The sequence below is a fragment of the Macaca mulatta genome, chromosome 13 (genome assembly GCF_049350105.2).
Source record: "Macaca mulatta isolate MMU2019108-1 chromosome 13, T2T-MMU8v2.0, whole genome shotgun sequence".
Lineage (NCBI taxonomy): Eukaryota > Metazoa > Chordata > Mammalia > Primates > Cercopithecidae > Macaca > Macaca mulatta.
This window is the reverse complement of record NC_133418.1, coordinates 63,370,280-63,397,875: the sequence shown is the minus strand read 5'-3', so window position 1 is coordinate 63,397,875 and position 27,596 is coordinate 63,370,280. Positions and strand designations below refer to the sequence as shown.

Here is a 27,596-nt window from a genome sequence, read left to right as displayed (position 1 = left end):
AAGTACAAGTAGTTACGCCTCCAATACTATTCCCCGAGAAGTTGCCAGACAAGAGTTCCATTTGAGAGACAGCACTATTAGAAAAGTATTTTATGAAACTCCAAAGTATATACAACATATATCTAGTTGTCTTGTAGAAATATGAATGTGGCCAGGTGTGGTGGCTCACACCTACAATCCCTGCACTTTGGGAGCACAAGGTGGGAGAATCGCTTGAGCTCAGGAGTTAGAGACCAGTCTGGGCAACAAGGCGAAGTCTCGTCTCTGCAAAAAACACAAAAATTAGCCAGGCACAGTGGTGTGCATCTGTAGTCCCAGCTACTCAGGAGGCTGAGGTGGGACAGTAATTTCAGCTCAGGAGGCAGAAGCTGCAGCAAGTCAAGACTGCACCACCGTACTCTAGCCTTGGCAACAGAACAAACAGCAAAGGCATATGAAGAGACCCACAACATAAAAAATCCAGTACAGACAAGAGATATGAATATGTAATAGAGGAAGAAATAATCCCTCCTAGTAACAGTTCCTGAAAGGGCAAGAAGGAATAAGATTCAAATTATGAAACTTAATATAGAAACAGCCATTGCAGTGGCCAGACTATAACTCAAGTATAGTTATAACTTCACAAGCTAGCAGTATGCAACAATGTCTTACAAAGCAATAATAAAATAAGTTTAGAAATGCACGCACACACACACACACACACAATTAGCCAGGTGGTGGCTCGTGTCTGTAGTTTCAGCTACTTGAAAAGTTCACTTCAGCCCAGAAGTTCAAGGCTGCAATGAGCTAATTACACCACTGCGCTCCAGCCTAGGTGAGAGCTGGAGACTCCATCTCAAACAAGCACACAATGTTAGACACGGGAAGCCAAAGAAAATACATTGAAAACCTACCGCGGGCCGGGCGCGGTGGCTCAAGCCTGTAATCCCAGCACTTTGGGAGGCCGAGACGGGCGGATCATGAGGTCGGGAGATCAGGACCATCCTGGCTAACATGGTGAAACCCCGTCTCTACTAAAAAAAATACAAAAAAAGTAGCCGGGCAAGGTGGCTGGCGCCTGTAGTCCCAGCTACTCGGGAGGCTGAGGCAGGAGAATGGCCTGAACCCGGGAGGCGGAGATTGCAGTGAGCTGAGATCCGGCCACTGCACTCCAGCCTGGGCAACAGAGCAAGACTCCGTCTCAAAAAAAAAAATTAAAAAAATTAAAAAAATAAAAAAAGAAAAAAAAAAAGAAAACCTACCGTGAAAAAGCTAAGAATTCAGTGAAGGCTCAAGGCAAACAATCATTAGTAATGAAAAATATTTTAATTATATATAACTCTATATCTCCATCACTAAATAAAAGAAATAACATAATGGAAAAATTTAAATATAGTTGAAGAAATCAATTTATAATAGCAATAAAAAAACAAATTCCTAAGATTAAGCAGAGCACGAAATAAAAATCTATATACAAATAACTTTGAGACTGTGAATAATGCAAAAGAAAAAAGAAAAGGAGTATCATACTTTGGACAGGAAGACAGAACTTAGGTTCTCAAATTAATCATCATTAACACAATGAAAACATTTTACGTCAATACTAAAATTCACATGAATAAATAAATAAGACAGAAAAGTTATGACAATAATGAGGAGGGACTAGTCGTCTCAGGCATTTTAAAATATTACAAAGATACAAGTAAATATAAAGAAAAAAAAATAGTATAAACTCAACGAACATGTTCTTAAAGGACCAGAAAGTAAATATTTTAGGATTATGGGTGACAGGGTCTCTGTTATGATTACTAAACTCTGCTATTGTGCTGTGGAAGCCACCATGGACAATACGTAAAAAAACGGGCACATCAGGCCAGGCGCACTGGCTCACGCCTGCAATGCCAGTACTTTGGGAGGCCAAGGCAGAAGGATTATGAGGTTAAGAGATTGAGACCATCCTGGCCAACATGGTGAAACCTAGTCTCTACTAAAAATACAAAAATTAGCTGGGCAGTGGTGTGTGCCTGTAATCCCAGCTACTTGGGAGGCTGAGGCAGGAGAATTCCTTGAACCTGAGAGGCGGACGTTGCGGTGAGCCAAGATCATGCCACAGAACTCCAGCCTGGGCGACACAGCAAGACTCCATCTCAGGGAAAAAAAAAAAAGAAGAAGAAGAATTGGCATGTCTATGTAGCAAAAATTTCCAAAAACACATAGTTGGCCCACAGACTATAAATTTACCAATCCCTGGTACAGATCATAATTATACATACAAATAGGTCAGTCTAGAAAGTTCAAAAAATGACCCAGTCAAGACAAAATTGGCATCTCAAGTCAGAAAGAAGAGTTGGTAAACAAATAGAATTGGAAAAATTCTACAACAAAAAAGGGAGGAAAGTTGGACACGTACACAACACTTTAAGCCAACATAAATCCCAGCTGGATCAAAGATTAAGATATATAATTGCAATAGAAAATATACAGGAAGAAACTAAAGGAGAATTCTTTTATAATGTTGTCAATGGAGAAGGCATTTCAGACCAAGATACAAAATCCACAGACCATTAATAACTACAACCACAAATATGAAACTGAACAGTAAAAGCCACCTTAAGCAAAGCAAAAGGCATCAAACCAGGATACAGTCATAAGTTGTAATCACAAACAAAAGATCAATTTCAGCGACACATAAAGAGCTCCTAATTGATAAATGGCAAAAAAATATGAACAATTCCAGAAAAAGCAACAAAATGGCTCTTAAACACAAGATTTGCAAACTCACTCATAATAAAAGAAACACAAATTTAAAATACCAGTGATATCACTTCTCACCCATCAGGTTGGCAAAGATCATGAAATTTAATGTGCTGATGAAATTAAGGGGAAAGTGAAACTGCAATACCAGTATCTACCACAAGCAAACCACACGTATACTTTAACCTAGTAATTCTAATTCTACTTGTAAGTAGGAATTTATCATAGCTACACAAAAGTTTTACACAAGGATGAAATAAACATGTTAGAAGTTACTTATTACAGCATTGTTTGTAACAGAAAAGACTCGGGGGGCCAGGAGTGGTGGCTCATGCCTGTAATCCCAGCACATTGGGAGGCCAAAGCGGGTGGATCATGAGGTCAGGAGCCTGAGACCAGCCTGACCAACATGGTGAAACCCCATGTCCACTAAAAATACAAAAATTAGCTGGGCATGGTGGCACATACCTGTAGTTTCCCAGCTACTCAGGAGGCTGAGGCAGGAGAATCACTTGAACTGGGGAGGCAGAGGTTGCAGTAAGCCAAGATTGCGCCATGGCACTCCAGCCTGGGCGACAAAGCAAGACTCCATCTCAAAAAAAAAAAAAAAAAAAAAAAAAAAAAAGGGCTGGGGAAAAAATACTGCCCATAAATGGGAACTGGTTAAATTAATTATGGTGCATACATTTAATTAAACACTATACAGTCTTCCAAGAAGATGAAAAGCACTTCATATACTGATGAGTAATCTCCAGAACAAAGAAAAAAAAGAAAAAAAAAAAACCAAAGCCAAGTCTGGTTGGTATGCTACATTTGTGAAAAAGAAAGAAAAAGAAAAATGTATATAGTTCACTATTTATACAAAAAAAAAACTCTGATATACCTGAGAGGATAAGAACTATATGCCTGAGAGACGGGGCAAAAAGGAAAAACATGTAATATATCTTTTATATTTACTTTCGGAATTTTGAATCATGTGGACATATGCCTATTTTAAAAAATAAAAAAAAAGTATAATAGACAAGAAACATATCAATAAAATAATTCAAGATAGAAGGGTAGACTGTATAAATGAGAATAACAGGAAAATGTCTCTTTATTAAACCAGGATGGTTTCATGAAGAAGCTCCAACTGACTGACTCTGATTTCCTTCCATTCTACCAGTAACATAGTAAGACACGGACTCGGAAGCCAGATTTCACTCCCAGCTTGTCCATGTCTTGGTCTCCTTAGCTATAAAACAGGGTAACAGAATTTACCTCATAGAGAAGCACTTACAACATATGATAAGCAAAGCACTCAATAAACGTGAGCTGTTAGTATTACCTGTGCTGCAGCCCAAATGCAGTCAATATGTTGAGTACTTAGTCGCCCTTCTGCTGCCAAAAAATTCAAAATCACTTGGCATTGTTTGATAATCTGGAAAAGAAAAACTTAATATCAATTTTTTTAAATATTCTTCTCTATCAACAGAACAGAGAAGTCATGTAATTATCCACAAACCTCAATGTGTAAATTTGGTCCAAATATATGCTCCACCACATTGTTGCTAATAAGCCAGTCTGCAAGTTCTTTTGCAATGGACCTAAAGTAATAAAAAATAGTACATTAAAAAAATATTGTCATCTTTAATCATGTCTAAAAGGTAGACTCAATTGAAAACCTAAATTTGTTCCCATAGGAATTACAAAGAATTAGATACAATCAGTTTTACAGAATACTACAAAGCATAACCAGAATGAAGTATGATACTGAATTTATAAATTCGAATTCCTTGAGTTTATAAACAAGCAACAAATAACTGAAACACTAACAAGTAACACCAGGTACACAGGTGTAACACTGAATTAGTGATGTATTATCCTACTCGAGGTCTTTGCCTTCCCACTTTTTAATTTCCATAGTATGTACTGAAGCACTCAGGAAAGGTTTCCCAGTATGCCCTTTATAATGACATAATATCAGGAAAGCAGATTACCAAAAGGATGAACAACAAAAGAATTACCCCCAAGCCAAACTGTAAGTCTCCTTGCTGATACTATTGAAGATTCTACTAATAGATGAAAAGTAAAGTAACCGACAGTCATGTACTGCATAATAATGATTTGGTCAATGACAGACCAAAGGATGGACCAAATATACAACAGTGGTCCCATAAGATTAAAACTGACGTGAACAATTCCTATCACCTAATGTCACTGTGGCCACCATGTCATAGAGCAATGCATTACTCACACGTTTGTGGTGATGCTGATGTAAACAAATCTACTGCACTGCCAGTAATACAAAAGTACAGCATGTATATACAGTATATAAAACTTAATAAATGACTGTTGCCAGTTTATGTATTTACTATACGTTTTATCTTTAAAGGATACTCTTTCTAGTTTTTAAAAAAAGAAAGGCATTGTCAGCACGGGAGATGACAGCTCCATGTGTATTATTAAAAAGTAAAACAAAAAAAAGAAAATAGCTTCTTTTTTTCTTCTTAGGATATAAAGAATAAGGATATAAAGAAAAAACACTTCTGGATAGCCATATAACGTGTTTGTATTTTAAATATTATAAGAGTCAAAACGTTAAAAATTTTTTTAAGTTTATAAAATTAAATAAAAAGAGTAAGCTAAGGTTAATTTAATAGTGAAGAAAAAAACTTTTAAATAATTTGTGTAGCCTAAGTGTACAGTGCTTACAAAGTCTACAGTAGTGTAAAGTCACATCCTAGGCCCTCACATCCTCTCAGCGCTCACTCACCAACTCACCCAGAGCAACTTCCAGTCCTGCAAACTCCATTCTTGGTAAGCGTCCTATACAGGCAATACCCTATTTTATCTTTTTTGCGGATTTTTTACATTATTTTTTCTACAGTTAGGTATGTTTAGGTACACAAATACTTACAGAGCATTACAAATGCCCACAGAATTAAGGACAGTAACATGCTGTACAGGCTTGAAGCCTAGGAGCAACAGGTTATACCACCTAGGTTTGTATAACTTTGCACAACGAAATCACCTCATGATGCATTTCTCAGAAAGTATCCCTGTCATTAAGTACCATATGACTACATTATAAAATGGGTGGAAGAAAATAAGCTTCAAAATAAATTGTACAATAAAAGGTCCCCAATTTTTTCAACTATATTATATACAGATAAACTAGAAGGATTAAGTAATTTACTTTCTTATTACATAGCCAACAAAGAATTTACATTCTGTAACAGAATTTTATGCTAACAATTTTTATTTATTTAAAAAAAACCACTAGGAATTAGACACACGGGCCTCAAAGGGTAAAACATTAAAAATAAAACTAGGTACATTTTACCTATTTCTGAGTAGCCCTACTGAAGTTATGATCCATAAGATTCAACTCTCTGATTTACATAATAGTTCAAGAAACAAAATTAATTTAAAAAAAAATCCCACTATTAAGTAAGTCTATTAAAGAACACTAGAAGACCCAGGCTGGTGCTGTGGTTCACACCTGTAATCCTAGCACTTTGGGAGACTGAGGTCGGGGCGGGGGCCAACTGCTTGAGCCTAGGAGTTCCAGGCCAGGCTGGGTAACATAATAAAAGCCTGTTTCTACAAAAAATAAAATAAAATCAGCCAGGCATGGTGGCTCATGCCTGTGGTCTCAGCTACTAAGGAGTTGAGGTGGGAAGATCATTTGAGCCCAGGTCAGAGCTGTAGTAAGGCGTAATTGTGCTGCTACACCCCAGCTTGGGCAACAGAGCAAGACACTGTCTCAAAAATTTAAATGGGAGACCAGGGATTTTCATAATAACGATGCAACTATAAAATTGGACAGTATCATTAACAACCACTATTCGGAGGTCTGAAAACATACATGCAATGGGGGTCAAAGAAAGTGGGAAGAGGTGCCAGAAAAAGTATCTGAATACCTCAAACTTCCCAAAGTTGATGAAACACATTCATCTACACATCCAAGCAAGAAGTAGAACAAACCCCAGGAGGATAAACACAAAGAAATCCACATCTATACATACTGTAGTCAAATGATTCAAAGCAGTGAGAGAAAAACAACTAAGCATATACAAGGGAACCAGAATAAGATTAATAGCTAACTTCTTATCCCAAACAGTAACAGAGCTACATAGGAGCAATGTTTTTTATCTTATTTTATTAGAGTTAAATCAGTATGTCAAGAAATTAAATGCATATTTAACCCATAAAAACACTAAGAAAATTGAGGTATTTTTTAAATCAATGGAATTAAAATGGCACACTAGAATCTACGTATACATTATAAAAACAGACAGTGAAGGAGAAACAGAGAAACAAGATATGAGATACACAGAAAACCAACAGCAAAATGACAGATGTAAAACAAGCTATACAAAATTATTAGGGAATTAAGAACTGTCATCAAGACAGAGATTATACGATTATATATTTTTTTTAAAGATCCAACCATATGCTACCCCTAAGACATACTTTAGGTTCAAAACAAGCAGACTGAAAATAAAAGAATGGAAAAAGATAAATCATGCCAAAAATAAGCTTAAGAAAGGTTCAGGGGTTACACCAATATCAAATAAAATAGACTAAGCCAAAAAAATGTCTGAAAGAGACAAAGAAGGACATTTAAAATGAAAAAAAGAATCAAGTTATCAGGAATACATATGGACCTAACAAAAGAATTCCTGAAATACATGAAGCAAAAACTGATGACAGAATTAAAAGGAGAAACAGACAATTCAGCAATACAGCTAATTCTTGTTACTCACATTAGTTATATTCTACAGAGTCACTGCAAACACTGAATTACCTAATGCTGAACCCTTGGTCCTACAGGAAATATGTACATAATATAGATATCATACACAGATTTTTAATGTGAAAAACCTCTCATACTGGTTGATTCTATTTTCTCTATTTTATAAAAGAGAAAACAGCGTGGCCGGCTCACACCTGTAATCTCAGCACTTTGGGAGGCCAAGGCAGGTGGACTGCTCGAGGCCAGGAGCTTAAGACCAGCCTGACCAACACGGCGAAACCCTGTCTCTAACCAAAAATACAAAAATTAGCCGGGTGTGGTGGCAGGTGCCTGTAATCCCAGTTACTCAGGAGACTGAGGCAGCACAATAGCTTGAAGTCAGGAGGCAGAGGTTGCAGTGAGCTGAGATCGTGCTGTTGCACTCCAGCCTGGGCAACAAACAGAGCAAGACTCCATCTCAGGAAAAAAAAAAAAAAAAGAAAGAGAGAGAAAATGAGGTTCAGAAGCGTTTAGATGCCTTGCCTGAGGCCATCTCCTATGTCTAAACAAGTGCTAGGGTTGGGATTCAAACCCCATCCAAGTGGCGCCAGGACTTCTTATACTCCACCACACTGCCCCTCAGCACCTCCATCTCCATATTCCATATTTGTGAAGAAAGAAAAATATTTTTTCTTCTCTTCCATGGTTTCTATATTTGTGAATTCATCCATTTGCTGCAATTTATTTGTATCTCCAAAATCAGTATTTGTGGCATTTTCATAGGCACTCACAGACATACACATAGCAGTGAAAGATTAGAATTTTCCAACATGCACATTCCTAACTAAAGTCAAACAAGGTGGCACTCTGTCATCTTGCTTCAGAGCTCATACAGAGACGACTAAATCTGCAAACACTCAGGATCAAATGTATTTGGAGACTTCAGTATCCTTTTTTTTTTTTCTTTTTTTTTGGACAGACTCTTGCTCTGTTGCCCAGGCCGGAGTACAGTGGTGTGACCTCGGCTCACTGCAACCTCCACCTCTCAGGTTCAAGTGATTCTCCTGCCTCAGCCTCCCAAGTAGCTGGACTACAGGCGCGCACCACCACACCACCAGGCCCAGCTAATTTTTGTATTTTTAGTAGAGACGGGGTTTCGCCATGTTGCCCAGGCTAGTCTTGAACTCCTGACTTCAGGTGATCCACCAGTCTTGGCCTCCCAAAGTGCTGGGATTACAGGCATGAGCCACTGCACTCGATCTCCTACTTTCAATAATAGAGAGAATGAGGCAGAAAATGCAACAAGAATATAGGAGACAGACAACAATGCTACAAACCAATTTGACCTAACAGACATCTATAGAACACCCCATTCGACAACAGCAGAATGTACAGTCTTCTTAAGCACACACCGAACAGTCTGTAGTACAGACCACATTAAGCCATAAAACAAAACCAAGAATCCAATTAAAAACTGGGCAATGTTGTGAACGAAGAAACATTATGGTAAATAATCACATAAAAAGATGTTCTATGTCAACAATTAGGGAAATGCAAATTAAAACCATGATGAAATGCTACTTTATATCCCCAAATGGCAATAATAAATCTAGATAATAATAACTGCTGGCAAGAATGCGGAGAAACTGGAAACCTCCTACAATGCTAGTGGGCATGTAAAATAATGCAGGTATACTGGAAAACAGTTTGATAGCTCCTATAAAAGTTAAAGGTAAACTAATCATATAAGCAACAATTCTAATCCTAAGTATCTACTACAAAAAATGAAAACATACGATCACAAAAGGACTTTACATAAATGTTTATAATGGCATTATTTATACTAATCAAAAAGTAGAAACACGCTGGGCGCGGTGGCTCACGCCTGTAATTCCAGTACTTTGGGAGGCCAAGCGGGCGGATCACGAGGTCAGGAGATCGAGTTCATCCTGGCTAACACCGTCAAACCCCATCTCTACTAAAACTACGAAAGATTAGCCAGGTGTGGTGGCGGGCGCCTGTAGTCCCGGCTACTCGGGAGGCTGAGGCGGAAGAATGGCGTGAACCCGGCAAGTAGAGCTTGCAGTGAGCTGAGATCGCGCCACTGCACTCCAGCCTGGGGGTCAGAGCGAGACCCTCTCAAACAAAAAAAAAAAAAATGTAGCCGGGCGCGGTGGCTCACACCTGTAATCCCAGCACTTTGGGAGGCCAAGGCAGGCGGATCACGAGGTCAGGAGATGGAGACCATCCTGGCTAACACGGTGAAACCCCCGTCTCTACAAAAAATACAAAAACAAATTAGCCGGGCGTGGTGGCGGGCGCCTGTAGTCCCGGCTACTCTGGAGGCTGAGGCGGGAGAATGGCGTGAACCCGGGAGGCGGAGCTTGCAGTGAGACGAGATCGTGCCACTGCACTCCAGCCTGGGGGTCAGAGGGAGACTCCGGTCTCAAAAAAAAAAAAAAAAATGTAGAAACAAACCAAATATCCATCAACTGGCAATTGATCAAGTGTGGTATATCCATACAGTGTAATACTATTAAGCAATAAAAAGGAATAAAGTACAAACTACAATCTCAATGAACCTCAAACAAGAGTATACTAAGTGAAAAGAAGCCAGATGAAAAAGATCACTATCATTTGATTCTTTTTAAATGAAATATCCCAAAATGGGTAAATCTACAGAGATAGAAAGAAGATTAGTGAGGCTGGAAATAATAGGTACTGGCTACAAATGGGCAAAAGACATCTTTTTTAAGTGATGGAAATGTTCTAGAATTGGACTGTGGTGACAGTTGTGCAACTCTAAAACTTTACTATTGTAAAATTCACTGCACTGACTTGTATATATAAAACAAGTGAATTTTATATGTATATGTTAATAAAACTGCTTAAAAACACCCAGTTCACAGCCGCCACAGTATTTACCACATACTTTTTCTCTTTACTCCAATTTTCTCACACTGTATACACACTCTCCCTTCCCATTTTGAACTCTTTACCACCAGTCCTCGATACTTTTACTCTCCTCTCTATTCTCTTAAACATGTCTTTAGGATGTATATTCCTTGCATTTTTACTGGAATTCCTTCTTATTCCCCTATTCACTGTTTTCACACAACACCTAGCCTGAATGTGTTATTACTGCAGTGAACATTCCAAATTTTTAATCCTTTTCACAGGGGATGAGAGGAGTATGAGTATCACATTAGCAATTATATAAGGTTCTCTTTAAGCGGTCTTGCAGAGGTAGAAGGGTGAGGGGACATAGAGGATGAAAAGGAAAATCCAGAGCTGTAGGTTTCTTTTGTTTGTTTTGGTTTTTTTCCGAGACAGAATCTTGCTCTGTCACCCAGGTTGAAGTGAAAATGGCACTATGTCGGCTCACTGCAATCTCTGTCTCCGGGTTTAAATGATTCTTGTGCCTCAGCTACCCAAATAGCTGGAATCATAGGCATGCGCCACCACACCTAATTTTTGTTATTTATAGTAGAGATGGAATTTCGCCACGTTGGCCAGGCTGGTCTTGAAACTCCTGGCCTCAAGTGATCTGCCCACCTCAGCCTCCCAAAGTGCTGGGATACAGGTGTGAGCCACTGTGCCTGGCGCAGAGCCGTAGCTTTATAAATACATTGGATATGGTCTACATAATGTCTTGACAGTGTGAAATAACACTTCTAATATGATCCAGAATGTATAAAGCAATGAAAAATTCTAGGCAACACATTTTAAGGGGACTACTGACAAAGAATATTGCCAGAGATGAATGACTCATATAGTGATAAATTCAAAAACCATACCATATAAAGAACAACTGGGAGAATAAGAACTCTTTAGTCTAAAGGGAAAAAAGAGTCAAGAGACAGTCTCTGGTTTCCAAATTCAAGACCTAAGTTCAACTGAGATTAGCACCTTAGAGCAGTAGTAAGATCAAGTTACACTAAAGAATGACTCACACGTATAATTACGAATTTTCTAACAAAGCATTACAACTCTGTTCCAGAAGATATTCTACCCTACTGTTTAGATTTTAAAAACTGATTTCTCTACTAGATGAACAATTAAATGGAATATATATATTTCTCAGAACCCAAGAAGTCTAAGCTATAAAAACTACTTTTTTAACTCCCAATGTGATGTTATTGGAAATGGGGCCTTTGGGAGATAATTAGGTCATGAGGGTGGAACCTTCATGAATGAGATTAGTGGCCTAATAAAAGGGACTCCAGAGACCTCTCTGCTTCTTTCCACCATGCAAAAATAAAAAAAGAAAATGGCAGTCTACAGTCCAGAAGAAGGCCCCACCAGAACTTGATGATGCTGGCAACAACCTGATCTTGGACTTCCAGCCTCCAGAACTATGGGAAATAAATTTCTGTTGTTTATAAGTCATCCAATCTGTGGTACTTTGTTGCAGCAGCCTGGACTAAGACAGTGTACTTTCTGAAAACTATCAGTACCATATTCTTCAAGATTAAATTCTCTAGTATAAACAGTATGCTTTCATACCCTGATAAATAGTACTATATGTTGGTATATGCTTTTAAAAGAGAGAAATGTGGCCAGACGCAGTGGCTCACACCTGTAATCCCAACACTTTGGGAGGCTGAGGCAAGTGAATGGCTTGAGTCTACAAGACCAGACTGAGCACTTTGGGAGGCTGAGGCAAGTGGATGGCTTGAGTCTGCAAGACCAGATTGAGCAACATGGCAAAACTCTGACTCTACAAAAATTAGCCAGGCATGCTGTCATGTGCCTGTAGTCCCAGCTACCCAGGAGGCTAAGGTGGGAGGATCGCCTGACCCTGGGAAGTTGAGGCCGTAGTGAGCCATGGTCCCACCACTGTACTCCACCCTGGGCAACAGAGCAAGACCCTGTCTCAAAAAAAAGAGGGAGAGGGAGTTACGTTACAGACAGCATACTGTTCTGAAAGCTTGATGAAAACTGCACAAGTTGTCACGGGGCAAAGAATTTCTAGTAAAAATTTTAAATCTAAAATTAGAATTTACCATATAAACAACTGTACATTAAAATGGTATACTTATATATAAATTAATGCTCCTACTTACGTTTCTGTGTCTGATACTAATGATTCATTATTGCACACATCATTGAAGGTATGGAGTTGATTCTATGATTAAAGAAAAGAAATTAAGGGTTTTTATTTCCAAAATTATTCTTGCATATGTCAGCAAGTACTAAGAAACATGGTAAACTGATTGACATATGTAGATCACGATAACTAGATTAACATTACAAAATCTAAGACATAATCAGAGACATACGCTTCTCAATTAGTAAAACTACTTCTGTTATATTAAAATACTAAGTAAGGGCCAGGTGCAGGGGCTCACACCTGTAATCCCAGCACTTTAGGAGGCCGAGGCAGGTGGATCACCTGAGGTCAGGAGTTCCGAGACCAGCCTTGCCAACATAGTAAATCTCCATTTCTATTAAAAATACAAAATTAGCTGGGTATGGTGGCACGCGCCTATAATACCAGCTACTCAGGAGGCTGAGGCACAAGAATCACTTGAACCCAGGAGGCAGAGGTTGCACTGAGCCAAGATTGCGCCGCTGCACTCCAGCCTGGGCAACAGAGTAAGAGTCCATCTCAAAAAAAGGGAAAAAAAAATTAAATTCATTCCGCAAATAGTATTCTTTATTACACTAAGCACACTAGAGAAAACAAAGCTGAGTAAGTAAAAAAACACAACAATCTAATGCAAGAGAGCAAGTAATGTCATTACAGACAAACTTTCAGGAAAGGCTTCCTAGATAAATCCACTCAAGATTTAATTTATCTGGGACAATGTCAACAAGTATCTTATGAAGCCCGGTACACAAGTAAACGCTAGCTACTTCAGATTTTCAGTGTGACTACACTACCAAAACAAAACAAAACAAAAACACAAACAAACAAACAAACAAAACAGTAATGTGGCCAGGTGGGGTGGCTCATGCCTATAATCACAACACTTTGGGAGGACGAGGCGGTTGGATCACCTGAGGTCAGGAATTCCAGACCAGCCTGGCCAACACAGTGAAACCCCATCTCTACTAAAAATACAAAAAATTAGCCAAGCGTTGTGGCTCACACCTGTAGTCCCAGCTACTCAGGAGGCTGAGGCAAGAGAATCACTTAAACCCGAGAGGTGGAGGTTGCAGTGAGCCGAGATCATGCCACTGGAATGGGACTCCATCTCCAAGGAAAGAAAAAAAAAAAAAAACCCAGAAATGTAAAGGAGTAAAGCAAATGGGGACTGTAACAAACCGGAGAAAGCATGTTCATTCTGAAGGATAAAGTTAATTACTTAGTTCTAACAGACTGTCGTTATGCAAGAATACAGACCCAAGGATACCAGGCCTTCTTCCAACCCCCTCACCAAGAGAAGCCAAGAATACAGATTTTTATGTTATTTTGTCCTACTTAAAAACAGTATTTAAGACTATTCAAAACAAACATTTAGTAAAATTTGGCCTACGGCCCAATAATCTATGGTTTCTGCCTGGAAAATTAATTAACTGCTTATGAAGCCCTCCAATTATTCCTCTTTCACAAAACATCTATAAACATAAAAACCTGAATAGTTTAAAAAGACAAAAACAAAATGATGAAAGAGTTGGACCCGGAAATCAAATGGACCCACAGTATAAATCCATATAAATCTAAGTTTCAGACTTTTTCATCTTTAAAATAAGAGAAACACAGAAATTATTTGTGAAGGCCATACAAAGTAATCCATGTAAAATACTTAGCACAATGCCTAGTATGAAGGGCTCCATAGTGGGTAGTAGTATTATGATAGACCAGAAAGCAAATAAACAATGACCAAAAATAAAGCAAACACAGCTTACTGTTATCTGACTCAATCCAGCCAACCTCATAGTCAAAGTAGGTGACATAAAGTACTTAAATGCAAGATCTAGGCTTTCTTTATCAAAGCATAATGTTGTATCCAGTGGTTCTTTCACTGTGCTCCACATTAAGTCAGCCATGTTACGAGCTGCACTCTGTCGTAACTCCTGATCAGAGAGCTTGCATAAATACCTGAAATGATTCAGAAATAGAAAATACATAAAAACTCAAAGCATTTTAAAAGACCACTCAATAACTTAAAATGTACATTGTAAGCATTAACGTTTTTTTGTGTCCAAAACCCACAAACCTCTGGTTTTCCTCTCAGGCCCTGCCTAATCTCTTTGGCAGATTCCTTCTGTGCTGTCCAACCTTTCAACATTAGTGTTCCTGAAGGCCTGTAATGGATTACAAAATGGCCACAAATTCCTCCCATCATTATATGTACAAGACTTTGCAATGTGACTTAGCTATTCCTCTCATCAAAAGGTGTAATCTGTTTCTACACCCTTAAATCTGGGCCTTGCCATATGACCTGCTTTGGCCAGTGAAATATTAATAGACATGACATAAGGGGAAGCTAGAAAAGCCTTTGAGCTTGCCTTCTCTTGCTGGGAACTCTAATCACCACCAAAACAAGGGACCAAGGTTAGCCTGCTGGATGAAAGAGAAGTATCTGATGCTCCAACTGACATGAAGCCAACTGCAAGACATATATGAGATTCCCCCTCACCCCACAAGACCAATCAGCATGGCAATCACACAATGTGGGAACAAGGCTAACCTAAACCATCCAGTTTCAGCCAAGTCAATACAGATCAACAAAACTGCCCAGCTAACCAGAGAACTGTGAGAAATAATAAATGGCTGTTGTTTTATATTTTCTTTTTTTATGAAACAAAGTCTTGCTTTGTCACTCACGCTGGAGTACAACTGCTCAATCAGAGCTCACTGCAGCCTCGACCTCCTGGGCTCAAGTGATCCTCCTACCTCAGCCTCTCTGGTAGCTGGGACTATAGGAGCGTGCCACCACCACCACCAGTTAAATTTTTTCCCTTGCGCAGAGATGGAGTCTCGCTATGTTGCCCAGGCTGGTCTCGAACTCCTGGGCTCAGGTGATCCTCCCGCCTCGGCCTCCCAAAGGGCTGGGATTACAGGCATGAGCCACCATGCCTGGGTGGCTATTGTTTTAAGCCACTAAATTTTGAGAGATGTTTCCTTACACAGCAAAACCAACTGATACAAAGTTCTATCTTAGACTCACTTCTATTCTTTCCCTGTATGCTCTCCTCAGGTGACTCCTGTGGTTTTTAAATACCATCTTTACACTCACAACTCTTAAATTAATGAAACTATTCTGAACTACAAGTTCATATTCCCAATTTGCCAGTGCCACTTAAAGACAAGAAGACTTTGAGAGGCCTGTGGGACATTTAAGTTCTCCTAGATTTTCACATCTCAGTAATGATATCCACACTACAAATAAAAAATTGAGGAGGGGGGTGCTGAATGTCATCCACATGTAGAATACTACCCTTTTCTTTATACCCTATAATGACCAGTCTTACTGATTTTATTTTCACTTACATTCATCCAGTTTTCAAAATCATCATTAACAATCCTACTACAAGTAATCATCATTTTCCTTCCAGGACTAATACATAAACCTTTCAATTGGTCTCCCTCTAGCTTCTATTCCAGCCACCCTATATTTATGATCCACTAAAAAGCCAAAGAAAACTTTTAAAAAATCCTGAAACATCTGCTAAAAACCCTTCAATAGATTCCCATTGAAAAAATTAAATCCATACTCCTTACAGTGGCCTACAAGGTCCTGAATCACCTGCCCCTGCTTATCCCTCCACCCTCATAATTATATCCCCTTACACATTATTCTCCACACCAATCTGCTTCTAGTTTCTTCTTCATAACTTTGAAGTTATGCTAACTTCAAAGCCTATACTCACATGTTCCTTCTACAATACATCTTTCTGATAATCACTTGAATAGCTGACTCATGTCCTTAAGATATCACCTTTCAGAAAGGCCCCATACTCCCTCTGTATCACACTAACTTACTTTCATAGCATTCATCACTATCTGATTCTTTGCCTGATATTGTCTCCCAAAAGTTGAGTAGTACTGTGAAAAAGGGAGACACTCAAACCTTTGCAAATGAGAAAAAAAGTACAATACTCCCATAAATGTTATCAATAAAATATGCAGAATCCTGACAGCTCATACTTTAATTCTAATCAGTACAACCCTTTCTCCATCTTCTTAGGCTTCCTTTTTAGGTTGAGACTTATAAAATTCAAATGTCACCTCCCGTTCGATGAGACCTTCCCTGTCCCCATATTTAAACTGTAACCCACCCTCTAGAACTCTCAATCCACATTTGCTATTTATCTTATCATACTTATCACTTTCTGATGTAGTATTATCATCTACTTCTTTTGTAAACAGACTGCACAAGAGCAGAGATTTTTGCAATTTGTTTTCTTCTCTGCTATATCCTCAGTGCCTAGAATGTAACAGACACTTACTGTATATTTGTTGACTGACTAAATACAGTGGAATAACCATTATTAATTTCTTTAATTCTTTTTACATACTCATGTAAAAACAAGTCCAACATAATTTGCTAAAAAGTAAACATTAAATATAAACCCATATATGTGCATAAAAAACACTATATTCCAAACTGTTACTTGAAATTTTCTCTAGAGGATATGACTATAGGGGACTTTCAAACAATATAATTCTGTATTATAAATTGTTTAAATATATTACATTGATAATCAGGGGAAAGAGACTTTATAAACTTACCTAATAACATAGGTCCTAAAAGGTATAATGTGCTGCATGACAGCAGGAATATGTAGCCATATTCTAATCTATATAAGAAACATAAAAACAACATTAATGCCTAACAAATATGTGAAATACATATGTCTTTCACTAATGAAAAACAAGAGCACTGGCCAGGCGCAGTGGCTCACGCCTGTAATCCCAGCACTTTGGGAGGCTGAGGCGGGCAGATCACGAAGTCAGGAGTTTGAGACTAGTCTGGCCAACACAGTAAAATCCCGTCTCTACTAAAAACACAAAAATTAGCTGGGCATGGTGGCGCACACCTGTAGTCCCAGCTAGCTGAGAGGCTGAGGCAAGGGAATCGCTTGAACCCTGGTGGGGAAGAGGATGTGGTGAGCCTAGATTGCACCACTGCACTCCAGCCTGGGCAACGGAGCAAGACTCCGTCTCAAATAACAAAATAGAACAAAAACCAGGATCATTTAATATTTCGATGCCTCCAAAATTACATATATTATCAATTATGAAAAGAGTATAGTACAAAACAGAATTACACATGTATCAGGAAATTTTACCTATATCTTATTTTACATAAAGTCTTATCTAAAAAATTAATCTTAGCTTCTTGCTGAAAAGAAAAAAACCATCTCTCAAAGTAATATTTTCTTACCAAATAATTATCTATACCTCTTTGTATGGTAGCATCCCCAATACAAGACACTGCATTGGTTTTTTAATCATATTAGTTTTTAACTAATCATCTCATTCCTTCCTAAAAAATTTCAAATTACCCATACTTTCTAGTCACTTCAATATCCATCTGAAACAAATATATTTTACAGTCACACACTGATTACAGTATCAACAAGTACTTACTGAAATAAGCTCTGACTATAAGTAACTTACAACTTAACGAAATCATAATAAAAGTTATAATAAATATATTTCCTTATTTTTTCTGCACTATATTTTAACATTTATAAATCAAATGTGAATACATTATAATAGTTTTATTTTCAAAAATAGTAAGAATAAAAATCCTAACCCAACCATCAAACAAAAAACTCTGATACTTAGTCTTGACACAGGCAGGAGATACAAATTAAATACAAATCTGGACAGGCGAGGTGGCTAATGCCTATAATCCCAGCACTCTGGTGGGAGATCGCTGCAGGTGTATCACTTGAAGTCAGGAGTTCAAGACCAGCCTGGCCAACATGGCTGAAACCCCGTCTCTACCAAAAAAATACAAAAATAAGCCAGGCATGGTGTCACATGTCTGTAGTTTCAACACTCTGGGAGGTTGAGGTGCGAGATTCACTTGAACACAGGAGGTGGAAGTCTGAGTGAGCCAAGATCGCATCACTGTACTCCACCATGGACGACCGAGCGAGACCTTGTCTCGAAACAAAAAAAAAATGTTTTTTTTTTTAATGAATTTGGGAATACAGAATGTAGGGATTCACTTTAATCAAATAAAAGACGTCTATAAAAATCCTGTAGTAAATACTATGTTAATGGTGAAAAGTTAAAAACTCTGCCTTCTGAGACTAGGAACAAGACAAGGAAGCCCTAATTCCACTTGAACTGAAGGCCCTAGACAGTGTAATAAGGTAAGAAACTAAATAAAAGGCAAAGGACTAGAAAGGAAGAATTTAAAATAATACTCTGAGATAATATAACTGGAAAACTCAAAATAATTATCAAACACTGAAACTGAAGAGTTGAGCAAAACTGCTGCTTAGGTTAATATAAACAAATATGTACACACCTATATATACACACATACAACACCCTATGCTTTTTTCTTACACACCAGCAACGAATAACACAGTTTTCAAAAAGATTCCCTTAACAACAGTATCAAAAATATCATGTGTCCAGAAATAATCTAACCAGATAGGAGACCTCTACAGAAAAAGCTGGAAAACAATTAAAGAACATGTAAATAAGGAGACATATGCCATATTTGTCGTGAAGATAATAGTTCTCCCGAAATTCATCTATAGATTCAGTGCAATCCAAAAAGGTTTATGTGCAGAACTTACAAAACTCATTTAAAGCACAAAAGTCCAAGAAGAGCCAAAACTCTCTAAGAAACACAACAAGGAGAGGTTGGGTGCAGTGGCTCACGCCTGTAATCCCAGCACTCTAGGAGGCCGAGGTGGGCAGACCACCTGAGGTCAGGAGTTCAAGACCAGTTTGGCCAGCATGGTGAAACTCTGTCTCTACCGAAAATACAAAAAAAAAAAAAAAATGAGCTGGGAGTGGTGACGCACACGTGTGATCCCAGCTACTTGGGATGCTGAGACAGGAGAATCACTTGAACCCCAGGAGACGGAGGTTGCAGTGAGCCAAGATCGTCCCACTGCACTCCAGCCTAGGTGACAAAGTAAGACTGTCTCAAAAACAGAGGAGAGGAGAGGGGACCAGAGGGGAGCGGAGGGGAGGGGAGCGGAGGGGAAAGAAATACGACAGGAAAGTAGCACTTGCTTTCCCAGAGAGCAAGACTTCTTGTAAAGTTTCAATAATTAAGGCAATGGGCAAAACAGCACAAAATTAAGGAAACAAAATAGTGTACTGTGCCAGAGAGCCCAAACCCATGCACATAAAGACATCTGATTTGGCTCAATGTAGTGATGAGGCATGAGTCACCCATAACCAATACTTTTGGAGGCCGAGATGGAAGGATCACTTCAGGCCAGGAGTTCAAGACTAACCTGTTCAACAAAAGTAGTACTACAGAACAAAGAAATGACTGTCTTTGTGACACTGTTAGGAACACTGGATATCTCTATGAAAAGGAAAATGAATCTTAATCCCTCCCCGAAACTATAAATATAAATGTACTGCAGTTGATTGAATAGATCAAAATATGAAAGGTAAAGCAATGATACTTGTTTCCTGATCAAGGAAGCAAGAAAAAATAAAAACTTTTCAAAGAAACAAAAACTTTGGCCAGGCATGGTGGCTCACACCTGTAATCCCAGCACTTTGGGGGGGCCGAGGCAGGCGGATCACAAGGTCAGGAGATCGAAACCATCCTGGCCAACATGGTGAAACCCCATATATACTAAAAATACAAAAAATTAGCTGGGCGTGGTGGCAAGTGTCTGTAGTCTCAGCTACTTAGGAGGCTGAGGCAGGAGAATCACTTGAACCCAAAAGGCGGAGGTTGCAGTGAGCAAAAAAAACTTTGTAAGTATTTTCACGGCCTTAGAGTAAAAAATGACTTTTTCAATCAAAAATGAAAACCTTAACCATGAAGAAAAACACTGACAAATTATACAATATGAAGCTTGATGCATAATATTTCTTAAACACAAGAGTGAAAAGCAACATGAGAGTGGAAGATATTGGCAATACATATATCAAACAAAAGACTTCTACCTAAAAAGACTTCTATCTAAAACACATAAGGAACTCCTAAACATCAGCAAGAAAAAGACAATCCAATTTTGCAAATGGGAAAAGATTTAAACAGGTACTTCGCCAAAGAAAAAAAAAAAAAAATCCAAATAACTAATATGCCTATGAAAACGTGCTCATTCTCATTAGTCATTACAAATATATAACAGGTCAGGTGCAGTGGCTCACACCTATAATCCCAGCACTTTGGAGGCTGAAGCAGTTGGATCACTCTGAGGTCAGGAGTTCGAGACCAAGCTGGCCAACATAGTGAAACCCCTTCTCTACTAAAAGTACAAAAAATTTAGCCAGGCTTGGTGGCAGGTCCCTGTAATCCCAGCTACTTGGGAAGCTGAGGCAAGAGAATGGCTTGAACCCAGGAGGTAGAGACTGCAGGGAGCCAAGATCACGCCACTGCACTACAGCCTGGGCAACAGAGCGAGAGTCCATCTCAAAAACACAACAAAAATTGTATATATTATATACATACACACACACACACCCTACTGATAAGAAATTCCACTAAATATATATCCAAATTAAATGCACACACATGTGCACCAAAACACACATAAAAGAATGCTGACACCCATATGAACTGTAATAACCTAAATGTCCATCACCAGTAAAATAAACTGGTATATTTTAAAAGATTATTCAACAATAAAAATGAACATACTAGAAACACATGCAATATAAATTTCAGCATTTAAAAAAAGTAACCAGGCATGAAAGAATGCACAGTATGTGATTCTGACTGCATGGTGAAAACCGACAAAACCAAATTATAGTGTTCAGGGATATAAGATTAGGTGATAAAACTTTAAAAAAAAAAAAGCAGGAGAATGATCACTATTAAAGTATGAATTGTGTTTATTTTTAAAGAAGAAGAGATGGAATAGTTAATGGCCAGAAGAACTCATAAGGTAGGCTTCTGGGGAGTTGACAATGTTCTGTTTCTTGGTTTGAGTGATGGTTAAATGAGTATTTGCTTTGATAAATCACTGAGCCACATGTTATCACTTTGTGTACGTTTCTGTATGAATGTTATTTTTCAAATTTTAACAAAAGGTTAAAAAATCCTATTTTATACAAGATACATCGGAGGACATAGGTATATCTTTTATTTTAGAATACACAGACACAAGTGAGTAAAAATTTCAATAAAAAATACCAAATGAAAAAAATGTAAATACAAGAATAAATTTTAATACAAAAAAGAGCTACCATTTACTAAGTCCTTAATATTCCCATTGTGATAAATGAGAAAAGTAAGGCTTATAAAACTAATGAAAACAAAATTACATACTATGCAACAGAGGTACAATTCAAACCTAGGATTATATCGTTATAAAAATCAGCATTCTAACACTACTATAGATTCCATCATAAAAACCAAATTCCATATGCCATTAATCCTACAGTGTGTCCTTTATCATATTTTACTGTAAGTTTTGAGCTTTTCAGGTTTGCATCTCCCCAGTCCCTGCTTAGTGCTAACGGAATTCTAGCAGCCCTCCTAACCTCTAGGTTAAAACTCTCAAATAGGGAAAAAAAAGAAAAAAAAGGTTCCTTGCTCCCTCTAACTGCAGAAAAACAGCAGTCTGCATCAAACCTAGTTCTGACAAAGTGGCATCATGAAAACTTAATTTCCTATTCTCCTATCTAGTAGACAGATATAAAAAAAAAATGTAATCCTACCCTAGCTTCTGATATTAAACAGTCTTTGCTAATATATTTCTAAAAAGCAGTCTTAGGACACTGAGCATTCAGAAATTGTTATTGTGTCCCCCTCTATGTTACTTAAGCCCTACAAGCTTGTACCTTTGACCCACATCTCCTACTTAATAATTTGTCTAAAGCATATTTTGTGTGACGTTCTTTTGTTAAGCCTCATTTGCACTTCTTTCTCCTCCATAACAAAATAAATCCCTTGTCTCTATTGGATTCTTTATAAATAAAAGGTGTAATCTATGAGATGACAAACTCAGGCAAAGAGCTGAGGGCTGAGGAACGATACTGTAAGCTAAAACCAAATGTAACTCAACAAAAGTAGAATTAACTTTCATGTGGGTCTCAGTGGAGAAACTTGTGTGTCTCTGTGTTCTATTTCTCTAAGCTGTGTTAAATGTTAGTAAACTGCATTTGCAAAGTAAGAAAACTATATAAAGATCTTCATTGTTTTCTTGTGGGTGCAGCTGTTATTAAACAACGATCCATATAATAGGTGGAATAATATTTGTGCAAACTGAGATATCTCCTAAAACTCAGAGCTAGTTAAGAATTGCTGAAGTTGTAGTTAAGAATCTGTTAAAGTTTTTGAGATTGAAATAAATGTATGGGCTTGATGTTATTATCAGATTTGAACCTTAATCTGATAAGGTAAGAATTTCCTTTCTTTGTTGATAATTCAAACCCAGAGCAGAGTGAGTTTTCCTGAGATGCAATTTCAGGAATCTAGATTCAGGTTCTAAAAAATAACTCACGAGTCAGACGCGGTGGCTCACACCTGTAATCCCAGCACTCTGGGAGGCTGAGGTGGAGGCATCACAAGGTCAAGAGATCGAGACCATCCTGGCCAACATGGCGAAACCCTATTTCTACTAAAAATACAAAAATTAGCTGGACGTGGTGGTGCGTGCCTGTAGTTCCAGCTACTCAGGAAGCTGAGGCAGGAGAATTGCTTGAACCCAGGAGGCGGAGGCTGCGGTAAGCAGAGATCATGCCACTGCAATCCAGCCTGGCAACAGAGTGAGACTCCGTTTCAAAAAAAAAACAAAAAAAAACACCATCTGACAAAGTTACTTTTCCTCAGTAAGAGTGAGGAAATCAGCCAGGTGCAGCGGCACACACCTGTAATCCCAGCATTTTAGGAGGCCGAGGCAGGCAGATCGTTTGAGCCCAGGAGTTCAAGACCAGCCTGGGGAACATGGTGAAACACTGTCTCTACCAAAAACACAAAAATTAGCCAGTCTCAAAATAAATATACAGATTTTTTTTTCTTTAAGTGAGGAGGAAATCATCCTAGAAAATAAACAGAATGGGATCATTTCCTGAATCCCAGGAAATGCTATAAACATGTTCTCTTCTGAATGTGTAATTTACTATAATAAACAGAGTTATTCAGTAATGTCAGCCCTTATCTGTCTTCCCATAAGTTATTTATGAGTTATTTTCTTTTCTTTACAAAGGATTGCCCTAAAATCTAATACTATTTTTTTTCATTGCTAAATATAGTTCTACTCCTTCCTGTGAAATTCAGAGATTCCCAAATACAGACCTCACCCTATTGAAGCCAAAACACCATGGCTAAACAAGTTGCCCACTTCGCAAGAAAAGGAATGAACATATAAAAATGATTAGGGTTTATACAATGACCCACTAGAGGAAATTACTATGAAATAAATAAATAAAGCACAACTTCTGTAGTAAGCTTGATTACAAAAAGAACTCTGTTAATGTACACTAAAATATTAACTATATGAAAAATTAACTTGCAGAGAGCCAATCTATTTTTTTATAAGGAAAAGATGCCAATTAAAGCTTAACTCCATTGAGTTATTATTCTCAGAAAATTAACAAACAGATTATATAGTATTATAGTATTATGGTGTTCAAAAAATACATTATTAATTTAAATAGTACAACTTTGCTTTGATGGCCTCAGTTGAGTTGCAAGATAAAGAAAACTATGCAAATTGTCAACAGCCCACTAATTAGCAGTCATAAAAGAGCTGAAGAGAAAGACAAAACAGAATCTAAGCCTAAACCTTGCTATTTAGTAAAGGGTAACTATACAGGTTGGGCAACAGTATAACTCCATCTCTACAAAAACAATTTTTAATTTAGCCAGGCATGGTGACATGCACCTTTAGTTGCAGGTACTTGGGAGGCTGACACAGGAGGTTTGCTTGAGCCTGGGAGGTTAACGCTGCAGTGAGCTGCTATTATGCTACCGCACAGCAGACCTCTCTCTCAAAACAAAAACAAAACCAAAACAAAGGCCAGGTGCAGTGGCTCAAGCCTGTAATCCCAGCACTTTGGGAGGCCGAGGTGGGCAGATCATGGAAGGACAGGATTTTGAGACCAGCCTGGACAACATGGCGAAACCCCATGTCTACCAAAAACACAAAAATTAGCCGGGTGTGGTATCATGCACTAGTTATCCCAGCCACTAGGGAGGCTGAGGCAGGACAATCGCTTGAACTCGGGAGGTGGACGCTGCAGTGAGCCAAGATCGTGCCACTGAACTCTAGCCTGGGTGACAGAGTGAGACTCTGTCTCAAAAAAACAGATAATGGAAAAAAAAAATCCTGTAAACAGTAACTTATAAACATACAGTAATAAACTCTTTAACAAGCCTTCCATACTAGACTGTTAACCAAAAATTAGTACAAATAAATTCAAGAAACAGTTTAATTCAGGTTTATGTAATATTCCTGATTAAGTAAACCCTTTGATAATTTGGTGTTTCAAAATTATATGCCCTCTCCAAAATTACCACAGTGTAAACTAAAAATGTTATCACAGCATTTCACTTAACTAAATTGAGATATTTTCTCTCAGAGAATGCCAAAGTACATAAAACTTCCTATCAAACAAGTAAGTTCAATCTGAATAACAGGATCACTTAAGTATTTAATAACAGTCGAAGTTAGTAAAAGCTACCAGTTACTACATACTTTATATGTCAAGTGCTACATTATGAGCTTAAAATCTTTCTTTCTCATTTTAAACCTCACAACAATCCTCTAAGGTAGATGGACACCATCATCATTGCCATTTTGCAAATGAAAAAAATTAAGGCTTAGATCACACACACTGGCTCACGCATGTAATCCCAGCACTTTGGGAGGCTGAGGTAGGAGGATCACCTGAGGTTAGGAGTTTGAGACCAGCCTAGACAACATGGTGAAACCCCATCTCTATTAAAAATACAAAAATGAACCAGGCATAGTGGCATGCACCTGTAGTCCCAGCTATTCAGGAGGCTGAAGCAGGAGAATCGTTTAAATCCGGGAGACGGAGGTTGCAGTGAGCCAGATCATGCCACTGCACTCCAGCCTGGGCAACAGAGCCAGACTCTGTCTAAAAAAAGGTAGGGCGCAGGGGCTCACGCCTGTAATCCCAGGCGTGAGGTGGGCAGATCACAATGGGAGGCCGAGGTGGGCAGATCACAATGTCAGCAGATCAAGACCATCCTGGCTAATACAGTGAAACCTTGTCTCTACTAAAAAAATAAATACAAAAAATTAGCCAGGTGTGGTGGTGGCCGCCTATAGTCCCAGCTACTCGGGAGGCTGAGGCAGAAGAATGGCATGAACCCGGGAAGCAGAGCTTACAGTGAGCCAAGATCACGCCACTGCACTCCAGCCTGGGCAACAGAGCAAGACTCCATCTCAAAAAAAAAAAAAGCTACGTTATTAACCTACATGCTATATACTACTACTGTATGTAATATTTTCAACCTATCAGAATGCATGGAATTTTTTAACTAAAAATGACCTTGACAACAATCATTTATTACCAATTTTAGTAATGTCAGTGTTGTTTCCAATGTACGACATCACTGCAAAGCACATAGCATTGGAAGCAATGCAACAAAATGTTTGGTTGAGTACCTTTTCACTCAATATTTTTATTTTACAGATAATTTAAACAGCTGATATTAGCTATTAATTAAGGTAATTCCATTACACAAGATTTCAGGGTTTGGTAAAGGTACACTGAACTTTTGCTTTACCAATTTTTTAAATGATGACCAGAATAGGTTATTAAAGGATGAATTTTAATATATGGGTATTTAAATATCTTTCTTTCCAGGCCGGGCGTGGTGGCTCATGCCTGTAATCCCAGCACTTTGGGAGGCCAAGGTGGGTGGATCATGAGGTCAGGAGTTTGAGACCAGCCTGGCCAACATGTACTAAAAATACAAAAATTAGCCAGGCATGGTAGCTCACGCCTATAGTCCCAGCTACTCGGGAGGCTGAGGCAGAAGAATCGCTTGAACCCAGGAGGCAGAGGGTGCAGTGAGCTGAGACTGCACCACTGCACTCCAGCCTGGGGGACAGAGCGAGACTCTGTCTGAAAAAAAATAAAAGTATCTTTCTTTCCATATCCACTGTGCTTCACAGTAAACTGACATTCACAGGATGCAGAAGAATTACCCTATTTTCAAAGGCAAGAAGAAATGTTACATCTTCATGTGTAATATAGAGAGAATTCAGGCATACTACAATAGTAACCTAGACAAGCATAATTTAAAGTAACCAATAAACTAAAAAGTCAAATATTTCCCAGGACAGAATCCCAGGCAGAGCAAGTTTAAAATGGCCTGGGCAACATGGTGAAACCCTGTCTCTAAAAAAAAGTACAAAAATTCAGCCAGGCATGGTGGTGCACACCTCTAGTCCCAGCTACTCAGGAGGGTGAGGTGGGAGGATCACCTGAGCCCAGGAGGTGGAAGCTGCAGCCTAGGCAACAGAGACAGACCCTGTCTCAAAACAAAACAAAACAAAAAGTTAAAAAATAAAAAAGCAAAAGTTTTGTGCACCGTCACCTATCTATTTTAGATTAAATAGTTATAGCCATGACTCCTTTTAGCTTTAAAACAGTAACTTTAAATTTTATTCAAACTCTAATCTTAATAATAAAAAGACTGTTAAAATGTTTCTGTACTCATTTTGTCAAAACCAAAAAAAAAAATTATACATGCAAATCATTCAAAACCTTTTCACAGCATAAAATTCATGTTACTGATATACTAGACATTGCTCCCAAATTCAGATCAATTCAAAACAATACTTACATTAGACACAACTGTAATAAACGCATGTGCTATAAGAAATGGCAAAGTTTCAGGAGTTCCATATTCAAAGCAATCCTTCATGAGAGAAAGGCCATTTTTCCCACAAAACAAACATACATAACGAAGCAAATGCAATGGTACTTCTACATCCTGGGAAAATAAAATATGTCATTATTTGAAAACACACCAATAATTATTATCTTATTAGCAATACTGGAAAGATACTGATGAGAAACTCAAAAGACATACATAAATAA

The 27,596-nt window shown here is 38.3% G+C and overlaps 1 protein-coding gene across 6 annotated transcripts in view; it reads right to left on the bottom strand.

The window, feature by feature from the left end:
* The window catches only part of USP34 (ubiquitin specific peptidase 34), a 288,223-nt gene that overhangs the window by 182,444 nt on the left and 78,183 nt on the right, over positions 1–27,596 (bottom strand). For 5 of the 6 annotated variants that reach the window (XM_028832452.2, XM_028832455.2, XM_028832453.2 and 2 more), the window contains exons 5-10: positions 27,340–27,489; positions 17,139–17,206; positions 14,309–14,501; positions 12,520–12,581; positions 4,238–4,319; positions 4,061–4,153 (exon numbers count right to left, since the gene is read on the bottom strand). In XM_028832452.2, coding sequence (XP_028688285.1) covers positions 4,061–4,153; positions 4,238–4,319; positions 12,520–12,581; positions 14,309–14,501; positions 17,139–17,206; positions 27,340–27,489 — 648 coding nt within the window. The remainder of the gene's footprint in view (positions 1–4,060; positions 4,154–4,237; positions 4,320–12,519; positions 12,582–14,308; positions 14,502–17,138; positions 17,207–27,339; positions 27,490–27,596) is intronic. The other variant, XM_077959504.1, reaches the window with a different exon arrangement.